Source organism: Notolepis coatsorum (genome assembly GCF_963971535.1).
Source record: "Notolepis coatsorum genome assembly, chromosome: 15".
NCBI classification, from domain to species: Eukaryota; Metazoa; Chordata; class Actinopteri; order Aulopiformes; family Paralepididae; genus Notolepis; species Notolepis coatsorum.
Window position 1 is genome coordinate 16,814,196 of NC_140179.1, and position 24,697 is coordinate 16,838,892.

General features: G+C 42.8%; 1 protein-coding gene across 1 annotated transcript; it reads right to left on the reverse strand.

Annotated features, from left to right (window-relative positions):
• Positions 1-2,632: 2,632 nt before the first annotated feature.
• On the reverse strand, positions 2,633-20,077 carry natd1 (protein NATD1). Its single transcript, XM_084330295.1, has 3 exons — positions 19,937-20,077; positions 11,736-11,854; positions 2,633-4,794 (listed from the first exon to the last, which is right to left on the reverse strand). The coding sequence occupies exons 1-3, from the start codon at positions 20,028-20,030 to the stop codon at positions 4,678-4,680; spliced, it is 330 nt and encodes a 109-aa protein (XP_084186421.1). The 5' UTR covers positions 20,031-20,077; the 3' UTR covers positions 2,633-4,677.
• Positions 20,078-24,697: the final 4,620 nt, after the last annotated feature.

Here is a 24,697-nt window from a genome sequence, read left to right on the forward strand (position 1 = left end):
CTTGTTTTGAGATGTTTGTAATTTTGTTTTTAGCACCTTTGAGGTGCTTTGGTACCATGAGGTGCAAGCATAGTCGTAGTACCCTTGAATGAGAGTCTTCAGGGTATTCTTGTTTACCAGAGAGGAGATCCGGTACAAGAATCGAGTTCGTTGGTTGACTTTTTTTTATTACATTGGATGCCATTTTGTCACTGGAAAGATTAGCCTCTAGGATGGAACCCAGGTAGGTAATTTCATCTTTCCTTGTGACAATATTGTCACCCACTGTAACTGAGAAGCCGTCGGTCTTGCTGAGTTTGTTATTTGAACCGAAGAGAATGGACTCTGTTTTGCCCATGTGTAATGATAGTTTGTTATCAGCGAGCCATATGCAGATTTTGCCTAGTTCCGAGCTGAGGGTTTTTTCAACCTGTAACTTGTTCTTGTCAGAGACCAGCAGGACTGAGTCGTCTGCGAACAAGAACAAGTTGCAGTCACAAGCTGACGACATGTCATTTGCATAAATTAGGAACAGTAGCGGTCCTAGTATGCTTCCTTGTGGAACACCACAGCTCACTGTGAGGGGGGGGGGGGATTGGGTACCATTTACCTCCACCATCTGTTCCCTCCCCTCAAGGTAGGATTGCATCCAGCTCACTGATAGACTATCAAAACCAATTGCTTTTAGCTTGTCAATCAGAATGGAGTGATTGACAGTGTTAAAGGCTTTTTGTAGGTCCAGCATGACCATGCCGCAGTATTTGCCTGCGTCCACCTCTTGTTTGATGTGGTCGTTCAAATAGAGAAGGCATGTGTCAGTGGAGTGGGATGTTCTGAAGCCAGATTGCAATTCGTAGATTCGATTTTTTTCCGCTAGGTACTTTTCAACCTGTTCGTAGACCATTTTTTCCATGACTTTCGAGATGGAGGTAAGAATAGAAACAGGGCGGTAGTTGCCTGGGTCTAATTTACTGCCCTTTTTGTGCAGAGGGGTCACTCGCAATTTTGAAGTCATTGGGGACGTGTCCCTGTTTTATGGAGAGGTTTATTATGTGTGTGATGACTGGGGTGATGGCGGCTGCTGAGTCTCTGAGGAATTTGGAGGGGATGTTGTCATGGCCAGTGGCCTTGTTAGGTTTGAGGGCGCTCAGTTTTTTGAGTACCTCATCTGTTGTTACCATTTCCAGTTTGAAGTCGTCTTTGCGGACCCCTAGGTTTTTGTAGTGTCGTGGAATATATTATCATGTCCTTATAGATCTGTGTTGAGATATCATGTTATACAGCGTGACTTTCAGTGTGACCAGCTTGACTGGTTAATGTGTATGTCTCTTTAAGAAGACTCCAACATCTCCCCAGTCATAACAAAGTTGTTGTTGCTTCCAGTGACTGAGAACCATTTTTGTTTACCTTCGTCATCATATCTGATATATTATGTTATGTCTGACAACTGTGTATTTAATTACGTCTGACTAGAGCTCTTGGTCAGTCTATGGCCAGACGCTAATGTGTTAACATGTTGTCTCTGACTATAAACTGTCCTTTCATTGTGGCCACGGTGAAAAACATTCCTATTATTATTAATAATGACTCAGAATGATTTGTAAACGGCTCATCGTTTAGTCCTTTAATATTTCCCATTACAGATGGCAACGAGAGATTTTTTTTTTAAACCGATGGGTGTCGAGGTCGGCCGCCAAGCGGACTCTCCAGAAGGGAAATTCCGGGGGAGTGCTGCCCTGTCTCGAGGCTCCTCCGTGCAGCCTCCGTGTAGCCTCCGCTTGGCTGTCGCCTCCGGCATGGACCTTGGGGACCGGTGATAAGGAACACCCTGTGAGCTGTTGACATTCTGATTTCTGTTTAAAACATTTGTGTTTTTAAATGTATAATTAGAGGTCTAAACTAGAACATGGTGCCGGTCAGAGCTATTTTTTATATGTATATTACTATGTGCTCTGCAGTGGTTATTTTTTCATTGTATTGGTATATTACTGTGCTTGGTAGACTGGCGATGGTTTTTTCTATAGTTTCTCAATCTTGGTACGTCCCGAATGTATTAGGCAGGGATTAGGCTCGTGCCTTATAGACAGGTGCGGGGGCCTACCACGAGTATAATAAAAGATGTTGAGTTCAAGTCTGCATCCCGAAGAAGAGGGGTGGGGGTTTTTGGGCTTCAAAATTATATATATATATATATATATATATATATAGCGCTAGTTTCGCTCTGCAGGCTCTGTATTTGCTTTTCACAAAAAGCAGGAATTGGGACTGTGCTGTGAGATTGTAAATAGGGGCTGTTAGTAGAGGGAGATAGCTGTGTTAGGGGTGATCCTGAGAGGATTTGTTTTGGGGTTTTAAAAGGTCCTTTGGAACGCTGTGAATAGGTGATCCTGCCGTAAAGGGAAAAAGAGACAGTATGTTCCAGGGCCATGCCAATAGCAGATAATACAGAGTTCCGTCCAGCTATGGGCGATGGGGTTTTTAAAAAGGTGGGCAGACTTGGGCCTGGTTACTATCAATCAATGGAAGGAGACTGTTTGAAATCATTTGTACAGCTACAGCAATGTTTTGATTTGATGTGTTTAGATACTTTCAAATAAGGCATTATGTAATGACTCAGTGAGTGGGACGCAATTAAGAGGCTGCCAACAAATGTGGAGCGGTACTTTATTAACACAATAGAAAAAAACTTGATGGAAAGAAAGCAGATATCCAATATTTACAACATGTTACAACTAGATGATCCAGGAGATACCACCTATATTAAAGAAAAATGGGAGTTGGAAGCTAATGTGATCATAGAAAATTAAGAATGATTTAAGCAATTATAAGATCACAAATAGCCCTATGTGGAAGGAGTTTGACTGGAAAGTCAAGGTCAGGTACTTTAGGACTCCTCAAGTTCTCTCCGGATTTGCTGGTGGGTCCACAGCAAGGAAAATGATAACTATTGCATGGTTACGAAATCAACCACCTAGTCAAACAATGGACCAAGAGATCGAGACAGATATACATGGAAGAAATGACTGCACAATTGAAACTGAAAAAAGATATGTTTATGCAGAGATGGTCACTTGTAACTTGATACACACTAACATGAGTCTGACCTACCTCCCTCCCTCTAGTTTATTTTCCTATGTCCTTTTCCCCTCCCATGGGTTGTTTATGGGGCGTACTCGGTTTATACTGCTTATTATTGCTGAATATTTTGAATAAGCTGGAAGAGCTTGGGTGGCAAATGTCATTGAATATGTGAATCAAGTATATACTGTATGATCAATGCAACGTGATGTTCACTATGACAAGGTCTCATTGAGTCATGGTGTCCTGCTCAAATAAACTTGCTCCACCAGTCTGTTGTTATTCCATCATTTATTTCTTTGTTGACAAAACCTGTTCAACAACCAGGAAATGCCCCAAGAGAACGTATATAAGTTGATAAATCTAGTAATCTATGCATGAAAAACATTCTGAAATATTATTTCAGGCAGTCTCCTAGTTACAACAAGATTGTGTTAGCAAGGCAGTGTTCTTTATACGTGATGTATTTACAACAACTCTTTGGTTTTGGGAGAGAGGGAGGAGGGGCCACATTGTTTATTTATGTCTCCTTGCTGCCCTTTAGTGGTCAGACCATGATTATTGCAGATTTAATTAAGTGTGCAACCCTAGTACCACTGATTCCTTCCAAGCAGTCATTTCAGCCCTACATGGCAGTTATTTCACTTATTTCAATTAGACCATCTGATCACACCAGGACGCTTTGAAGTGAAAAGTCTGGATGGTTCCAAGTTGTATTTTGCATCCCGTTAGCATCCAGTCTGGCTTTGTGATGAAGGTTCTATGTGATCTGGACCTGCAGTCTGGCTTTGTGATGAAGGTTCTATGTGCTCTGGACCTGCAGTCTGGCCAGAATGCACACAAGAGCAACATAAAGAGATGCAGAGAGGGATCAAGTGATGCCAACAGATTTAAATAAACGGCCATAATGTGATCTCACTCAGATCTCCATGATCAGCAATGTGATCTCACTCAGATCTCCATGATCAGCAATGTGATCTCACTCAGATCTCCATGATCACATCTCAAGAATCGCATTGTAACCAAAGAGGAAGTAATAAGAGAAGTAGCGAAGGAAAAGAACACAAAACAAACCCTAAAAAGGACAGAAGATGGGGTCAACAGAGAAGCAATGTCCACTTAAAAGTAACAGTGGTTTCATCCAAAACACCCTAGGGAATGTTCCCTGGTCACTGCCCACTAACCGAGAGTGCAGGGAGGTCAGAGATGTTCCCTGGTCACTGCCCACTAACCGAGAGTGCAGGGAGGTCAGAGATGTTCCCTGGTCACTGCCCACTAACCGAGAGTGCAGGGAGGTCAGAGACGGCAGCGACTGAGACTTGACTTCCATCCTGTCGTCACACGTCTGCATCTCACTGGAGAACCCAGACGGGCACATAGACAGTACATCCCGGTCTTCTTCTTATTGGAGGAAAATCCGCATCAGCATTTTCTGTTTTTACTTTTGTTTACTCTATGTTTCCAAAAGTCTGAATCCCTCTCCCACATGACCCTTGACCCGCTCCTTGGTGTCACGGAGAAGCTGGCGCTCAGTTCCCTGGTGTTACAGCAGCTCCCAGAAGGCCTCACAGCACGAGGCTATAATCGTTTGAGTCCCACGTCCCTCCATGTCCGGCGGCGTCACTGATAAATGTGCTCAAAGTACTGAGGCTGAGGGTTCTCCTTCACGTACTTCTGGATGTACCAGCAGGTCAGGTGGGCCTTCAGGTCCTCTTCCACCACAAAGTCCATGGCCGCCTGCAATCAGTCACAATAAACAAATCAATAATCACAGATCAACTACTCTGAAAAGCATTTCACCAAGCAAGCTAATTAGTTCATTAGTCCTACCATGGCCAGTTAATTGGCCCTACCGTGGCCAGTTAATTGGTCCTACCTTGGCCAGTTAATTGGTCCTACCTTAGCCAGTTAATTGGCCCTACCGTGGCCAGTTAATTGGTCCTACCATAGCCAGTTAATTGGTCCTACCTTGGCCAGTTAATTGGTCCTACCTTGGCCAGTTAATTGGTCCTACCTTGGTCAGTTAATTGGTCCTACCATGGCCAGTTAATTGGCCCTACCTTGGCTAGTTAATTGGTCCTACCTTGGCCAGTTAATTGGTCCTACCTTAAGACTAGTGATGTGACGTTTGAAGCGAGGCTCCGGAGCTTGTGTCGAGCAATCCAGCTTTTTTTAAGTGGAGCCTGTATCGAAGCGCGTATCAGGTGACGTACTGATGACGTCCGAAGCCTCGGTCCGGGGGGTACCGCCCCCGAAGCCCCACTCCGGGGGGTACCGCCCCCGAAGCCCCACTCCGCGTCACTGATTCAGGAAATGGCTTCGGGGTTGGTGCGCAACGCGTCTCCAACACGGGATCATCCCTATGTTCCCCGGAACATCCCCGCAACACAAGTGTCGACATAGGAATTCATTACGAGTTTCTTTGCGTTGGAGAATCCCGTGGAGTACTGGGAAAGACAAATAAATGTGTATCCTAATAATCCCAACATATATATATATAACAGATGGTAGCGCGAGGCACTGTCAGTCACGATGGACTTCAAGCGTTGTGAAGTGACTGGCGAGTAGCGGTACTGCGAGTTAAACTCACTCCACTTAAAAAGACACACTTTACACGTCATGAAGAGTGAATTCACCTTGGTGTAGCGGTCTGTGCTGTCACCTGTCGCCCGTGTCACGGCAGACCCGGGTTCTAAACTCCCTCGGGGCATCGAAGAAAGTTAAACACAACGCAAAAAAGGTGACCATATGATATCATCTCCGTTACATATAAACTTGCTGTAATGTCTAAATTGCTGTGCCTAATCTGATCACATCTGTATGATCCAAATGCAGGATGGCATGTCGATTTTGAGTTGCTTTTTCTGAATAAAAATCAATGAAGCAAGCACTTGTCCCTGCCATCATTCTGTTAGAAAAACACACTATATTAAATTATAGAATGTTGTAGTAACACAAGCACTTTCTCCTCTGTCCCTGCCATCATTCTGTTAGATAAACAGACACATTATTATTTGTTTATTGGCATCATCATCACTCTGCCTGTTCTACATTTATTGTCCACTTGATGGCACAGTAGAGCAAATGCACCATGAAGCTTCGACACATGTGTGGTACAATTGGATGGAAAGCCTCAATGCTTCATGAAGCTTCATCTCGCCATCACTACTTAAGACAGTTCATTGGTCCTACCTTGGCCAGTTAACTGGTCTTACCTTGGCCAGTTAACCGGTCCCATCTTAGCCAGTTAATTGGTCGTATCTTAGCCAGTTAATTGGTCCTACCTTAGCCAGTTAATTGGTCCTACCTTAAGACAGTTAACTGGTCTTACCTTGGCCAGTTATTTGGTCCTACCTTAACACATTGGGTGCCAACGACGAGAAATCTCGTTGGCCGCCATGCATTGAGTGCCAATGACGAGAAATCTCATTATTTAACCGTTATTTCTTTTATTAGCGATATTCATTCATTTTTCATCCATCCAGCCTCATTTTATCATTGGGACTGGCTCCGAGCTCGAAAAGGGCAAATACCGCCCCCTATCGTCTCCCGGATGGTATTGCACCCATTGGAATGGAGTCAATTGAAATGCATGACAAAAAAAACTCCAGGCTCCACATTTGACTTCTGAGCCATGTAACCTGAGAGGCTGAGACTATTGCATTCATTGAGGCAACCGAAAGCAGCGTGGATTATCTGTTTCAAGGTCTAACGTTGGATCAATAAACGCGATCGATATTTGGAATGGCGATCAGGAATTGGATTAATCTTTTTGCAGAACATCTGATGTGAGGTAAGGACTTTATTTTACCAGTCTTGGGGTAATCAGATGTTTTCACAGATTTCACAACGTGTCTCATATGTGTGTGTGCATAACGTTAGCGCCAGGCAGGGCATAGATAATAGATTTTTCAGCCTGCTTCTCTAGCGTGCGTAAGTACACATATACTATCGATAATCTAGCGTTTATTTGAAAACGATTCATAAATAGGCCGAAAAATTACAACGTGTTTTGTGTATTCCAGTAAAGGGCTATTTTCGTGGATTTTTCTGGAATCACTAGAAATCTTCAAAACTATACTCGTATTCAAAACGGTATCAAACGGAAATGTACTGATGAAAAAACAATCCGTTTCGTACATGTTGACTGCAAGCAAGTCATTGATACGTGTATTAGACACATAGCCATAATTTAAGATATAGTTTATGCATTCGCAAATATCCCCGTCCTCTCATTGACTAAAGCGCTGGCACTCAAGCGATAAAGGACGTAGAATAAACATTTACAGATTTTTCTTTTGCATGTTCTTGGTATCTGAATCTAGGGATATCTATGGATCTAATGTATTCCCAGTGTCAGAAATAGTGTGTCTGTTACTAGGCTTGAGTAAATTGTAATGAACCAAAGGAGAATATCAATTCTATTAAAAAAAAAAAAAAATGATATTTGACTGTGAATAACACCATGCTAAAATTGACCAGACCTGAAAAATCTAAGCAAATGAATAAAGGGAAGATGATTAACACTTTGAATGACCAACGCCCCGCGGGTTGAATGCCCATAACGAGAATATTCGTTTTTTCTCTTTTTTTTAATTTTATTAGCGATCTGAATTCATATTTCATCAACCGAGTCTACCGTTGGTAAATCAGCCACCCCAGGCGCTCAGATGTGAAAAAAGCGCCCCCTATCGTCTCCCAGATGGTAATTCACCCTTTTGGATTGGACTCAATGAAAATGCATGGGGGAAAAAAAACCGGACTCCACATTTTACTTCTCACGCATGTAACCGGGGCCGATCAGCTTCATGCTGGACCCTCAGCACAGCGTGTATATGCTGTTTTACAGTATACGCATGGGATCAATAAAAGGGTTGATTTTTGGAATCGTCGATCAGGAATTGGAATAATCCATTTGGATACCATCTGATCTCAGGTAAGGAATCTATTTTACCAGTCTTAGGATAATCAGACCTGTTTTCACGGAGATATAAGCTTTCCCCCTATATGTGATATGGCTGTTTTGACTATCACGTGCTTCCTCCGACACACATCTAGCCAATCAACCGCTTCTTTTCACCTGGCAGCGCGGCCTCTCACTGAGAGGGCGTAGCGTGTGGAAGGATCACACTATCCCACTTAGATCCTATCCACGCTTAGCAGGCGCCCCGACCGAACTGTAGGAGTCGCTGTTTACAACGACCCGGACCCACCCCGCCAGCTTCTCCCACCCTCTAATACTGCCAATTGTATTAGTGTGAACGGCCAGCCAAGCTGGTGACAACCCCGGAGCTGTGAGCTGGATTCGAACACCTGACCGCCCCTCTCACAGGGTACTTTTAACCCTGTGAGGCCAAAATAAAAAAGACATTAGCAGGTCTCAATGACTACAGACCGGTGGCACTCACCTCTGTGGCCATGAAATGTTTCGAGAGGCTGGTCAAGGATCACATTTGTGCCTCCCTCCCCAGTGATATGGACCCTATGCAATTTGCATACAGGCCACAGGTCCACTGACGATGCGGTCTCCCAAGTACTGCACAGCACCCTCTCTCACCTGGACCGTCAGAAGGGGGGCTATGTGAGACTGTTGTTCATTGACTACAGCTCAGCGTTCAACACCAGTCCCCACCAGACTGGTGGACAAGCTGATCGAGCTGGGTCTGAGCGCCTGGATACTGGACTTTGAGTGAAAGGCCCCAGGCGGTCAGGGTGGGGGGTCAGACCTCCAACACCATCACCCTGAGCATCGGGTCCCCCCCAGGGCTGTGTTCTGAGCCCCCTGCTGTACTCACTATACACACATGACTGTGTGGCCAAGTTCAGCTCCAACTCTAACAGCTGTGTTTTTAGGTCCGGTCTGGGGACCGCTCAACAGCGCCCCCACCCAACAGCTGAATTGCCAATGGCTGAATTGGAGTACTGCACTATGCCGGCAAAACTGGCGGGTTCTGTGTGTCTGCAGCTGGATGCTTGTCACAAATCTAGCAGCAGCCAGCTCGCGCTGACAACAGCAATGTCATTATTAGACCGGCTGCTTGGTGAAGCAACGATGAAACAAATGTAATGATTGTTTCGTTCATCGCATAGGCTATTTAATTTTAGCCTATTTTAATACAATTCAAATAATCAAATTGTGCTTAGAGGGAATTATTTTCACCTGACATTATGACCGGAGAGATTAAATATGTCGGCCTTCAACAGATTTTGCCGGTCAAATACCGGTAATTACCGGCTAACGGAAACGCTGGGGCCACTAAGGAAAGGTCACTTTAAAAATAGTATAGTATAACCGGAGATTGTATAAATTAGCATGTACAGAAAGACACTACCAAAGGACCTAGCATGTCCTCCATGCTCTGTAAATAACTTATGTACATATACCGATATGCCCTAATATGTTACTTGTTTATTGCACAATGTTACTTGTTTATTGCACAATGTTGATTCTATTATGTTATTGCACATCGTTGCGGGCAAGACCACCCGCATTTCATTGTATATTTGTATGCCGTGACAAATAAAACACTTGACTTGACTAATAGCAACATCAGAGGCCAGAGGGTGAGACCTATAAACACATGAAGCGTGCCGTGACTGAAAAAAAAGTTGAGAAACGTTGGTATATGGTGTGGCTCTTTGTGGTACCACAGTCATTTTTGTGGCTCTTAGGCCATGGTTACACACTGTTTTAGTTTTCGTTTTGAATACGTTTGCTGTCCCTCCCTGTTAAATAGAAATGGCCTTTTGGCAGGAAAACGCGTTGCCCTACTGACAACGCTAAATTGTGTTTCCGTTTTGGAAAAACGCCAAAACTCGCCGACAATGTGTCGTGTAATCTGCGCGGAGCCGTTGTTGCTCAACGCCCATGCGCAGTAGATACAGACATCTGCGTGCCCTCACCAACGTCCGGTGACAACAGAGCTGTCAAATAGCTGCAGCTACCATGTGTAGTCAAGTTATTGTTATAAGGACCCCAGTCCAAGCTACAACAGTCTGCATTCCCTTAACAATTGTTTGTATTGAGCCGTATTGTATTGTACCCATTCTGCAATATGTTAAATAAAGTTTACATCCATTCATTCTGCTAGCATTAACGATTGCATGAGCAGCTGGCTAATGTGAGCTAACGTTAGCTACCAGACCCTGTTAGCTCAGAGCCCCTCTTTCAACATAACAAGCATTAAACAAAATGGCCCAGTCATCTATTCACTTTTGTTTAATACATGAGGCATTGTCTCTAATGTTATCTAGCTACTGATAGCTCCTGATATCATCCTGGTGCTGGCTGGCTAACTAACGTGAGCTAACGTTAGCTGCTAGCCACAATGCTATACTGTTATACTGGCATATTCCATTCACGTTAGCATGTAAGCTAACAAAATCGGCGCCGATGAGACTAAACTCCGCTTTTGGTGTTCAATTGTGTTAATGTTAGTTTTGTTTCATCAACAAATGAGAGGCAGAACATACAGTGAATGTATCCGTTTTGTTTATTGCACGTTCTTTGCTGAAAAATAAGTGCTACAGTGGCTAAATAGCTCAAGGAGGCATTTAAAGATGGCGGCTTGTATATTTTTTTTGCAGGAAGTGTATTGGCACATTCAAGTTCTGATTGGTTGAAAATTGCCTTCATGTTCGCCACCTACTGCCACCTACTGCTTTGGCATTGTACTACATCACTGTGCTCAGGAGGCTAAACGAAAGTGCTCAGGTTGCAAAACGAATGTCTAACTCAGCTGCCACTACGTTGCGACCGGGAAAGCGAAACTCATTTTGAAAACTAAACAAAAAACACCCTAGGTGTAACCTCAGCCTTAGTCTCTGACTGGTTGGCCACCCCTGGCCTAGAGAGTAAAAATGTACAGAATATGTTTTAAACTGTTTTTATATTAGCTTTAATATCCTTCTATTTTTCTGTTTCTTTTCTGGCTTAAACATCTAGCCCAGGGACTACAACTGAAAACTAGCAACCCTGCTAATGTTGGCATATTTACAGTTTTAATTTGTATTCATTTATCTTACTAACCGTAGCCAGTTAATTGGTCCTACCTTAGCCAGTTAACTGGTCCTACCTTAGCCAGTTAACTGGTCCTACCTTAGCCAGTTAGTTGGCCAGGTGCTTGGCGATGCCCCTCCCTCTGTAAGCAGGTCCTACCTTGGCCAGGTGCTTGGCGATGCCCCTCCCTCTGTAAGCATCTGGAACCTACCTTGGCCAGGTGCTTGGCGATGCCCCTCCCTCTGTAAGCATCTGGAACCTACCTTGGCCAGGTGCTTGGCGATACCCCTCCCTCTGTAAGCATCTGGAATCTACCTTGGCCAGGTGCTTGGCGATGCCCCTCCCTCTGTAGGCATCTGGAACCTACCTTGGCCAGGTGCTTGGCGATGCCCCTCCCTCTGTAAGCATCTGGAACCTACCTTGGCCAGGTGCTTGGCGATGCCCCTCCCTCTGTAAGCATCTGGAACCTACCTTGGCCAGGTGCTTGGCGATGCCCCTCCCTCTGTAAACATCTGGAACCTACCTTGGCCAGGTGCTTGGCGATGCCCCTCCCTCTGTAAGCATCTGGAACCTACCTTGGCCAGGTGCTTGGCGATGCCCCTCCCTCTGTAAGCATCTGGAACCTACCTTGGCCAGGTGCTTGGCGATGCCCCTCCCTCTGTAAGCATCTGGAACCTACCTTGGCCAGGTGCTTGGCGATGCCCCTCCCTCTGTAAGCATCTGGAACCTCCGTGTGCTGCAGGTCCACTGTCTTCTTCCCAACGTACTCGTACAGGAGAACGGCGCGGTCATGAGACCCTGAGACAGAAACCATGGAGCCATGAGTCAAGTGCCTTGTGGGCAACAACGGCAAAGTAGACATTTCAGCGTCATAACAAGGTAAACACGGCTAATAACATAGATTGTGGGTCTGTTGCATTTAGGCGTCAGGGCTGTGATATTGATCTCCATCACAGCTCACCTATAAATATAACAAGAGTAAGGCTACTTTCACACTGCAAGCCTTAGTGCTAAATTCTGATTTACATGATCAGATTCCAGTGTGAACTGGTCATGCTGCTGAACTGACCCACCTGCTGCTGAACTGACCCACATGCTGCTGAACTGACCCACATGCTGCTGAACTGACCCACATGCTGCTGAACTGACCCACATGCTGCTGAACTGACCCACATGCTGCTGAACTGACCCACATGCTCCTGAACTGACCCACATGCTGCTGAACTGACCCACATGCTCCTGAACTGACCCACATGCTGCTGAACTGACCCACATTAGGGCTGGGCGATATGACGATATTATATAAATATCGGGTACAGTTCATTAACAATACACTTTTTCAACGTATCGTGGATATCGTGATGTTTTGCCCAATAGGATTGTGTCGCGTCAATCTGGTCCACACGTTACTCGTTCATATCTCAGCCTGTGTTGAGATATGCCCATTCCGCGGTCTGTTAATAAAGTTTTCAATCAGACAGATGTATGGAAAGGCTTTTATTATAACATTCGTTGAGGTAAAATCATTATGGCTCATTTAGTCATCCTGTGGTGGACTGGTCTCCTACTAGTCGGTTGCGGGGAGCTAATGTAAGTAGCTTTGTTGATGTCAGCACACCGGACATTCAGGAAGTCAAAAACGAATGGCGCTTGCCGATTGGTGCTAAGAACAGCAGGGCGGGTGCAAGCGGTGTGACGTAATTGGCAGACTCGACTGTCAATCAAAATTATTCTGTTGTCCGTCAGAATTAATGAATGAAAACTTTATTAACATATTGCAGAATGGGTACAATACAGTACAGGAGGATGAAGACCAGAAAAAGACTTTCGGCTTTTTTACATAAGGGTCCTCCATTTTCAATTCATCAAAACATTTAGAGACATACAAATATACAGTAGTTTCATAAAAATGCTAAAATGCTATTTATTGATTGATTGATTGATTGATTTAAAACTTTATTAACATATTGCAGAATGGGTACAGTACAGCTCAATACATACAATTGTTAAGGGGATGCAGACCAGAGAAAGACTTTTGTCTTGTTTACATCAGGGTCCCCCATTTTCAATTCATCATATTTCATATCTAAATCATATAATATCTCTCATTGCTAAATATATGCAATATATTATAATCTAATAATCCAATAATCTAAATCTAATATATAATATAAAAATGCTAAATGCATGGGTATTTTATTTTGTCTTTAATGTTAGCTTGCAAACTCAAATACTGTCTTGGTAAGCCTCATAATGAATCGTTTGGGGTAAAAAAGAAAAACATTGTGATGTGTATTGTGTATCGCCGAAAGGTCAGAAAATATCGTGATATCATATTTAGGCCATATCGCCCAGCCCTAACCCACATGCTGCTGAACTGACCCACATGCTGCTGAACTGACCCACATGCTGCTGAACTGACCCACATGCTGCTGAACTGACCCACATGCTGCTGAACTGACCCACATGCTGCTGAACTGACCCACATGCTGCTGAACTGACCCACATGCTGCTGAACTGACCCACATGCATAAATTAACAATAACAAAGATGGAAATAAACATATAGGACACTGAAATCACAGTTTATGGTTTAATAAATTGATGTGCAGTGGAGGCTAATTCATGAGCAGATGATAAGCGAGGAGATGAACGAGACCTTTCTTCTCTAAAACACAGAGCGGTTATGATATGCGCGATAGTTGCTTGTACAGAAGTATTGTCCCAAATACTTATACGGTAAACACCTCACTGTGCCTCCACTGACCGCCTCAATCACACACCTGTCTTTTATGTTTGTATTCACCAAGCGACTCGCAGAATTGTGAATAATGACAATCAGAGTGACGCAAAGGTTGCATGAATTCCATCAGGACTGTTCAGACTGAGGTCACATTGCAAAACATTTGACCTGTATGTGATTCAGAACCACATATGAACCAAATAAGAATTGAAAAGATCTTGATTCCATGTGATTTGTGCTGTTCACTGTTATGTAAGGGATAATGTATAGCTACGAGGTCATTGTCGCAAAATAATTGACCGACAGAGTTTAAAATACCGAGCCGCCTCTGCGAGGTGTTTTAAACGTCAGTGAAGGTAAATTATTTTGCGACAATGATCGAGTATAGCTATACATTATTCCGCTTATTACATGGCTAACTTACTAACAATATACCTAATTCATTTTACATCGACTCGCAACACTGGTTCTGGGCTTCTGGCTCCGCTCGTCGCTCCGCCCCCTGTCATCCAATAAAAATTGACCAATAAAAATGGAATCAACTGTAAAACGTGGAATATTGCAGAACTTTGCCTAATCTGGACTGAAATTCCGTTTTCGGGAGGAGATGGAACGTTTGGTGCAAAGCAAACATGACCGGGGGACGCTACAGCGTGTTACTAACCTAAAGCCTATTAGTTACTAACCTAAAGCTTATTCGTTACTAACCTAAAGCCTATTAGTTACTAACCTAAAGCTTATTCGTTACTAACCTAAAGCCTATTAGTTACTAACCTAAAGCTTATTAGTTACTAGCCTAAAACGTATTAGTTACTAGGGCTGTCCCCGACTAAGGATTTGGATAGTCGACTATGATTGGCCGAAATTAGCCGATAGTCGACTATGACATTTTTTTATTTTTTTATATAATAATTTATATATATATATTTTTTTATCATTCCATTTGGGCTGTGGGGGTGCTTAATGTCTGAAGGAGGCGACGGAAGGCTTCTTGTCCTCTGCAAAAGCATGCAATTGATGCATCTTGATATTTGTCTAGTCTAGTGTGTTCATTAGCAGGGGCCGCAGGGCTCTACGCTAACCTTTTTCCCAAGGAGCACATGTGCTCCTAAATGAAAAGATTTAGGAGCACACAAAGAAATTTAGGAGCACACAAAAATATTTAGGAGCACAGTGAAAATATTTCAAGTAACACGTTTTTTAATTTTTTTTTTATAAATGTATATTTGTACTGTGCGTGCGTGTGCAAACGGGACACACATCTGTGCAATAGCACATACCACCAAAGTCATTGGCCCACTGTGTGCGTGTGTGTGTGTATCTGCGTGTGCAAACGGGAATGGGACACAGACATTTGAACTATTAAGTGATTAATGCCTGCCTACTGTGGCAAAGTTGTAGCCAACAACTAGGCCTATAAAAAGGCAGCGACATTGAACTACTGCTACAAAAGTAACAGTCACTTAACTTTAGCTTTTTCCCCTTTTATGCATACAATGCCTATGTTTTGGCTAGTGTTGCTCTTCTAGAAAAATAATGCTTTCAGGGTTGCACACAGGGTTGCTGACTTGTTGTACACAATTTGTAAGTTGCTTTGAATGAAAGCGTCAGCTAAATGACCAAATGTATTTAAATAAATATGTAACTCACAAAACAGGTGATATTTTCCCTCTTAGTGTATGTATTATTTATGTTAGTTTTTGTTTTTTTCTTTTCTCCACCCCGATAATAGTTAATTTTCTGCCTACAGTGAAACATGATAGCAGCTATCTGTTCGTTAAAGCTGTTGACAAAAAGTGCACTGACTTGTGTGCTGTTTGCGAACAGTTGACAATGTTTAGGTAAAGCTTTTCATCAGCTCACCTGAATATGTGTTCTCAAGTTAGTGCTGGACGTGTGGGAAGTTGAGAGCAGCTTCGTTTTTGGCTGACACAATAAACACCTACACATATGTTTTAGGCGTTTTTTTTTCAGTCAAACTCATAAATTTTTCCAGATAAGGCCATGGAGAGGCATTGTTGTTATTGACATCATCTTCATCAATGCCATCAGCCCTGGAAACATCGAATCCCTCTGCCATTTCGCGCGGACTGGTTCATTCATTCATGGTCTGTGTTTTGATTTTTTTACTTCCTGATTTGCGGAGCTGGAGTGGCATGTCCCGCCCTATCCTGCCTCTGCTTGGCCTACCCGTAATGTTTTGGCCTAACCTTACCCAATCGTGAGTCGTCATACTCATATCTAAACCAACCAATCATAGTGGGTTTTCTACGGGTTTTTTTTTAATTTTTTTTTAGTGTTTTACTCACGCTATGTCACTACTTGATTCTAAAAATAGCTGCACTACAGAGAACGCTACTTGGTTCAAAAGTAGCGACGCTACCATCACGCTACTGAGAAATGTAGTTAAGCTATGTAGCGTCGCTACTTGTAGCTAGCTACTGCCCATCACTGAAAGCAAGGCATTAGTTTTGTTGCATTAACGTTATATTACTATTGCTATCGATAAATCTAGGTGTTCTAAAATCTATTGCTATTGGTAAGACTAGAATAAGTTACATAAAATGTAATGTTATTGTCTCTGGAACGTCTCGCATAGCGCAATGGCGGACTTTCCGGAAGTAAAAAAGCAAATGAAAGCTTCCGATTGGTCATTTGCTTTCTTTCCCTTGAAACCAGTCACGTCACTCTATTGTGATTGGACTGTTGGGTTGAGTGCAATGTGGGACTTGTAGTTTTTGAACGATTAGCAGCCTAATATGCCCCTTTTCCACTGCATGGTAACTACTCGACTCTACTCTGCATTTTCGGTTTTCCATTACCAAAGTACCTGGTACCTGCTGTCGAGGTTCCAAGCGGGTAGAAGTGGTACCAGAAAAGTCACGTGAAACACTGCAGACCACCGATTGGTCAGAAGAGAGACGAGTCACTCGTTGGAGCGTCTGCGCAAAAACAGAAAGCTGCCATCTTTATTTAGCCTCGCGTAGGATTTCATTATGTTTGAAGCAGGAACAAGTGCAATAAACAAAAAAGGATACAGTCACTGTGTATTCTGCCTCATTTATTGATGAAACAAAACCGACACAAAAAGATCGCTGATTTGTTAAACTTGTTGTGCTTAGGTGCTAATGTGCTAAGCTAGCGTTTTAGCATGGCTATCGTACATAGCGTGATCAATATAACTCGCTATTGATTGTTTGTACTAGTAACGTTAATGCTAGTAGAATAGACGCAACGTGAGGTAATCACCATCCATTTTAAACCGGTTATTACCTAATGTTAACGTTAGCAGATACACGAGAGCCTAGGTAACGTTAAAGCTTGTAGAATAGACACAATGAGAGGTAGCGTTAGCAGAATAGACACAACGAGAGTCTGGTTAATGTTGTTATTGATTGATTGATTGAAAACTGTGTTTTACTCTGGCTTGCGCCAAGCCTTCACGGACATAGCTATGCTGGAGCTCTCATGCTGTACACCAGCGGCCCCGTCTCCCCACAAGGAGACAAACTGAGTACTTAGTACCTGCAGTGGAAAAGGATCGAAGTACCAGGTACCTAAAGCGAGTAGAATAGAGTCGAGTAGGTACCATGCAATGGAAAAGAGGCATTAGTTACTAACCTAAAGCCTATTAGTTACTAGGGGTGGGAATCACCAGCTTCATCACGATACGATATCGATTCTTTGGACAACGATACAATATTTCCCGATATCACAGTCTGCCACGATACGATTCGATTCAGGTGCCTGCGATCGATATGAGACAATATTATGTGCCCATTTAACACAGTCACATTTAGATCAACAACAAAAAAGGCTACGGAAATATCAATTGACCATTTTTATTTTTGAGCTCTTCCAGACATTTAAATGAAAAACAATCTATTGTTTTTAATACAAATAGACCTGTTCACTGTAAAGTGCCACGTTTTTATGTATTGAGCTTTAAACTTTAAGTAAAATGTTTTGGAACTCACAACACGCAACCTAAAACCCCTCCCTCTCCCAAACTGTTCAATTGTTTTATGTTGCATGATGATGTTTAAATATCAACATTATCTGTCCATCCTCAGTAAATACTATCAATATAATAATACTCCTGCCTTCATCTAGTCTTTTCAAACGCACACACAGAATGCCCCTCCCCCAGTCCCCACACGCAGAAAGGTAGAATACCCCTGCCCCCCCCCCCCCTCCTCCTTCCCCAGTCCACTCTCCTGTTCTCTCTCACGGTTAGCTGCTTAGCTTAGTTAATTTAGATCTGCCCAAAAGATCTAAAAGAATGGCGACGATGCAAAGCATGTTAGATGCATTTGACCCGTTGCAGGGAAAAAACTGCACAGACTTATACCGGGTCGCAAAATAGGTGCTCTGTAGCGCTGTTCTGCTGTAATGTCTACACGGAGTTTCACTACTGGGCGGATACGACTTGCAGGATTTTCAAAATAAGAGTATCGCAATATGAATCGATCTTTTTACGTTGCATCGATCCTATTTGATTATTGATAATAGATCGATATATCGATCTGGATCGATGTATCGTCCCACCCCTATTAGTTACTAACTTAAAGCCTATTAGTTACTAACCTAAGGCCTATTAGTTACTAACCTAACCTTGGGCAGCATTACAACTTTCTGAGTTGGAAACATTCCTAAAGGCAACATTCCTATGACAACAATATAGAAATATGGCAGCCATCTTAGTATAAGATTAAACAAGTACAAATGAAACAAGTTACCACGATTCACTGGAAATATAACTGTCTATCCATTCAAGTGCAGTGGTACATGCATGCTACATTACATGGGGAGGGGGGGGGGGGGGGGTGGTTATTGGCTCATATCGGTGGGTTAACCCCCAGAGTGGATGTAGCATAAAATCCTCAAAACATGATACTAGATAAATCCATAACATCAACAAGACAACCAGCGCCACAACAGTATCGACTACAACTACACAAAATATGTCTCAATTTCATTATTCATTGAATAATCGTATAATTCTAAATGATAGCTATGAAATTGCTGATAAACCTAGTTGTTTTGTAAGCTCGTCGTCGCTGTGAACGAAGGTAACCTCCGTGTCTTAAGAGTTTAAATAAAAGTTTGGAATGAAATGAAAGTGGCAGCATAGAGAAAACAGTCTTCTGACGCCTACATACCCCCCCCCCCCCCCCCCCCCCACCAACCACCTCCAATGTACAGTTTCTACGTCAAATGTATATACTAAAAGATTTTAGACTCTTTTTGTATCACAAACAGCATTGTATTTGTAAATCTGGTATGTCATAAATGTATAGATGTAGCAGTACTGTCTATCTGCATGTGAATGAATGAATGAATGAATGAATGAATGAATGAAAACTTTATTTAACAGATGCAGAATGGGTACAATACAGTACGGCTCAATACAGGGGGACCCTGATGTAAACAAGACGAAAGTCTTTCTCTGGTCTGCATCCCCTTAACAATTGTGTGTATTGAGCTGTACTTTATTGTACCCATTCTGCAATCTGTTAATAAAGTTTTCAATCAATCAATCAATACACACATGTCATGTATGTCATGTTATAATGAATTGAAAATGGGGGACCCTGATGTAAACAAGACGAAAGTCTTTCTCTGGTCTGCATCCCCTTAACAATTGTGTGTATTGAGCTGTACTGTATTGTACCCATTCTGCAATCTGTTAAAGAAGTGTTTTCTCTCTCTCTTAATGGTGTTGTGTGTAATGCTGTTGCCCGTTTCGAGCTTCCTCGAAGTGTTTCTGGCTTGCGGTGGCTATTCTGAAATTAGGCAATACGATTATGTGAGCATGTTGATGTAAAGTTTCCAATCAATCAGACGTTCTGATCTAGAGCTAAAACAGAAACGGCTAAAGTTAGCAACTCAAGTTTAGTTACAGCAGCTAGCTCGCCTTGGGTGGATTCGATTCACAACAGCAGTCAAACCGAACGCAAACAACATCACTAACAGCAGGTTGTACTTGACTTTATAACTTAATAGATGGGACGCGGTGTTTAAAATGTCTGCTGTGTTGTTTGTTTCTCCATAAAGACGAGACGAGCAGCTCAGCAGAAGCTACATTAGCTAGTAGCTCGCTGCTTGGTGTTTAGCTAGAGCTGCACGTCAACATACCATTTAGTCTGATAATGAACTGCCTCCGTGTTCTATCGTGTTCCACCTGGATGGGAGAGTTGATTTCGACATGTACTTGTGCTGCCTGTGCCATGATGGCCTCCTTGTTGTTGTGCTGTAGCGCAGAGCAGGGTGTGTTGTTGTCTGTTGTCTCCCAGACGCTGCTGCCAATAGGGTCCAGCTGCAGCGCCGGAGAATCCTCTCACTGGGCAAGCCTGTGCAGTGATGCGTTGCTCATGGGACGAAATTGCACTCCGTGCAGCCAAAGATTTGAGCAGAAGGCAAGCACACAGGAATGCGCTGCACTCGGCAACTCGGAACTCGCTATAAGTACCCACCTGGGCTACTTTGCATATCAATAGCGCCGGTCGTCAGCAGTGGTGCGTTGTTAATATGGACTGAGCCGGCACGCAGGATAATGACACCGCGCGCACGCACATGAGCGGTCCCGCGCGCATGCGCATATGTTCCCTTGCGCACATGTATAATAATACACTTTGTTTGTATAGCCTTTCATACAGAAACTGCAGCTCAAAGTGCTTCACAACAGAAGACAGGCATAAAATGAGCACATAAAGTGCAGACATATAAAATCAGTTTTTCACATTAGGATCTAACATCCCAACAGGCAACCTTGTTTATGGTTTGATTCAGTTTTAATATAAATAATAAAAATAAAGAGAAGATTAATTAATTATCTACTCAGTCCCAAAGTTTGTGATGTAAGTAAGACTGTAAACACGCATTTGTCATGTCTCATCAATCATGAACCACGATTATTTTCAAGAGAAACAAAACAGGCAAATAACCTATAGCTAGTCAATCTGGACAAAAGCCTATATTAAAAAATTAAAGCTGTTCAAATGCTGTTGCTGTTAGGTTAGTGTTACTTGCCTTCCTGCTCCTGGCGTCCACTCCTGGTTTAGCAAAACTAAGTTTGCTTTGAACGAGTGTCGCACTCGTCCTCATCTTCTTCTTGGATGGCATGATCCTTGCAGTTGTGATGGTGAATGAAGACAGGTAGTCAGATACTGTTAACTTATACATTGTATGTGCGGACGTGGTTGAAGACACCGGCCTAGCGGCTATTGTTATGATAATGCGAGGTAGCGCCGGGAGGCAGGTAAACACGACGAGCCGAGTCGAGCGCAGCGCGTTCTTGAGTGCACGCGCATGCGCGCACAACCATGCATGTGCGTGCACGCGCTTCTGCTCAAATCTTTAATACTCAGTGAGCTTGCACACCGTGCTACCCCGTCCCATGAACAACGCATGCCTGGTCGTCAGGTGTGTTAAATATGTTCTCAGATACATTCATTTCCCCTCCGTGACGACAGGTGGCAGCAGTGTAGATTAGAACATTAGCACAGGAAGTCAGACCGGAAGACGGTTGCCGACAACTACTACTACTACTACTACTACTACTTCTACTACTACTTCTACTACTACTTCTTCTTCTTCTTCTTCTTCTTCTTCTTCTTCTTCTTCTTCTTCTTCTTCTTCTTCTTCTTCTTCTTCTTCTTCTTCTTCTTCTTCTTCTTCTTCTTCTTCTTCTTCTTCTTCTTCTTCTTCTTCTTCTTTTGAGCTGTACTGTACTGTACCCATTCTGCAATCTGTTAATAAACTTTTCAATCAATCAATCAATCAATTCAATCAATCAATCAATCAATCTTCTTCTTCTTCTTCTTCTTCTTCTTTTTATTGGCAGACTGTGAGGCAAAGTGGGGTATAGTTTACTGTACAAAATGTCGGGCAAAGTGGGGTTGTTCCAGGAGAGCTCACTCTCGGCCATGGTTTCTCAGTGTATAATGTATGGTGCTCTCCCTCAACATGCGAGTAGGGTGAGACAACACCATTCTTTAGTCCAAATAATACCGTACTTTATACTATATTATTGTCATTCGTTTAATGTAAAGTCAGTCTTACATTGGCACTGCTTTAAAGTTGCATTTACCCATAATCCATTGCTGTATTAGACCCATGTGCCAGTATAACTTTTGTAAAGTAATGAAGCGCAAATGTAAAGTTAATCAATACACAATGAAACAATATCTTTATCTATATCACATGTCAAAACTACTTTAATAAAACAAGATACCCGTTTTTCATTTCTACTCATTCATCCAAAACAAGACAGCAATTCTACTTCTGCATGCACCGGGATAATTGAGCTCATAGCACAGATTTGGAGTTGATAGAATGGACATTGCTGTTCTTAGGAAATGTTGCACATGGTGGAAATAATGGAAATTAACATTTCTAACATTAACATTTAGTGTATGTTTAAAGTTGATACATTGAGGCATGGTAGAATTTCACTTTATATTACAGCAGTATCCGTTTTTAACATTACAATTAGTGTCTGACAATAGACACATGTTAAAAGTCAAAGTCAACTTTGTCATTTTCCAATTTGTGCAAGACATACAGAAAAATTCAATTACGTGCAGGGCGAAATCTCCCGTTTTTTCAAATCCCAATGTTGACAGCTATGGGAGGTGCGCTGTTTTAAGTGAGCGTGTGTTATTGGGTTGATTGATTGAACATTTTATTAATGTCCGCCTTGTTTCAAACTGGTTATGCTTAGGCCCTCTTTCGAAGTCGCCCTCTTTCGAAGTCGGTTATGCTTAGAGTTTGGAATCAGGGCTGGTGGTCTATCGCTCTGCTCTAAAGATAAACTCTAAGCATAACTGACTTCAAAAGAGGGCCTAAACATAACCAGTTCGAAACAAGGCGGACATAATTATTAATTATGCTCTGTAAATAACTCATGTACATATACCGATATGCCCTACTTTGTTTACCTGTTTTATTGCACAATGTCGTTCTATTGGATTCCTATTATATATTACTATTGTTATTACTATATTACTATTGTATTATGCACAATCGTTGCGGGCAAGACCCCCGCATTTCATTGTATACTTGTATGCTGTGACAAATAAAACTCTTGACTTGACTTGACTTGATTAATAAAATGTTCAATCAATCAATCATTCCAATAACACACGCTCACTTCATTCTTAGATGGCATGCACCTCTGAGTACTTTGAGAAACTTCCGTACTTTCCGCCAATCAGCGCGCTCTCTGTGGCTGCCACAGGCTTGCCCCTTGAGAGGATTCTCCGGTGCTGCAGCTGGACCCTACTCGCTGCTGCTGCTCCCAGAGCTGAACAACAACACCTCCATCAGCTGTGAGGTCACATGACGTGATGCACCAATGAGGAGAGCTCTTCCTGCCAGAGAGGACAGGTCACATGACGTGATGCACCAATGAGGAGAGCTGTTCCTGCCAGAGAGGACAGGTCACATGACGTGATGCACCAATGAGGAGAGCTCTTCCTGCCAGGGAGGACAGGTCACATGACGTGATGCACCAATGAGGAGAGCTCTACCTGCCAGAGAGGACAGATCGCCTGAATACTTTTACCAACGGATTTCCAGTTCCGCGTTCTGCACTCTGATTGGCCACTGACGTTTCTGGTCGTGCCAATTGTGTGACGTAAATTCTGCCACCGGTTAAGCTTAGGCGACTCTTTCGAAGTTGGTTAAGGTTAGAGTTTGTCTTAGAGCAGGGTGATAGAATAGGGTACCGGTTGAGAGAGTGAACAGTTTTAAGTACCTCCTATATCCACATATCCAAGGACTTGACATGGACCACACACATTGACAGTGTTGTGAAGAAGGCACGACAACGCCTCTACTTCCTCAGGCGCCTAAGGAAGTTCCAAGTCAGTCAGAAGATCCTTAAGAACTTCTACTCATGTACAATAGAGAGCATCCTGACTGGCAACATCACCTCCTGGTTTGGGAATAGCACTGCACAAGACCGAAGCAGACTACAGAGAGTGACACGTTCAGGGCTTCCCACCCTCCAGAACATTTACAACAAGCGGTGCAGGGGTAAGGCTAAGAGAATCATCAAGGACTCCAGCCACCCAAACAACTGCCTCTTTGAACTGCTGTGGTCAGGCAAGCGATACCGGAGTCTCAAGGCGAGCACAGAAAGACTCAGAAGAAGCTTCTATCCCCAGGCCATCAGGCTGCTCAACGAACAATAAACACTATGCAACAACCATCAAATGCACACAGCACACACATCCACATGCACACACTCACTTTAAACAAACAACACACTGCAGCACCCACTCTCCACACTTTAGATCACCTAAACACACTTTATATTTATTGGTAAAGGATTTGCACTACAACTCGTACACCTTACTGTAAATTGTACCTAAATTGTACCTCATCCCATTTCTGCTTTGCACTATATAGTATTGTATATTAGTACATTGCATAGTATATTGTATATTGTATGGTAACTCAGTTACTTCTATTCTGCATCGAACATTGTACATATGTCTATACTGAACACTGTGACCTCTATTTTTACTTTTTTTTTTTTTCAATATAATTTACTATCTAACTAACTGAAAAATACATTCACAGTGTCATAAGGTGCACAAGGCCAGTACCAGCAGCAATAGCACTACCCATTCAATATGCACATGACAGAAAACACCACATGCCATATAATATTTTCTGTCATGTGCACATTGAATGGGCAACACCACCACCACCAATACTAGCCTTATGCACCTTATGACACTGTGAATACTGTGAATATATTTTTCAGTTAGTTAGATTCTTTCTTTTTTTTATATTTTTATTGGTTTTTTTAAAAGATTTTTCACATACAGTTACTTACATTACAAAACACACATTGGGGCAGAAGGGGGGGGGGGGGGGGGGGGGGGG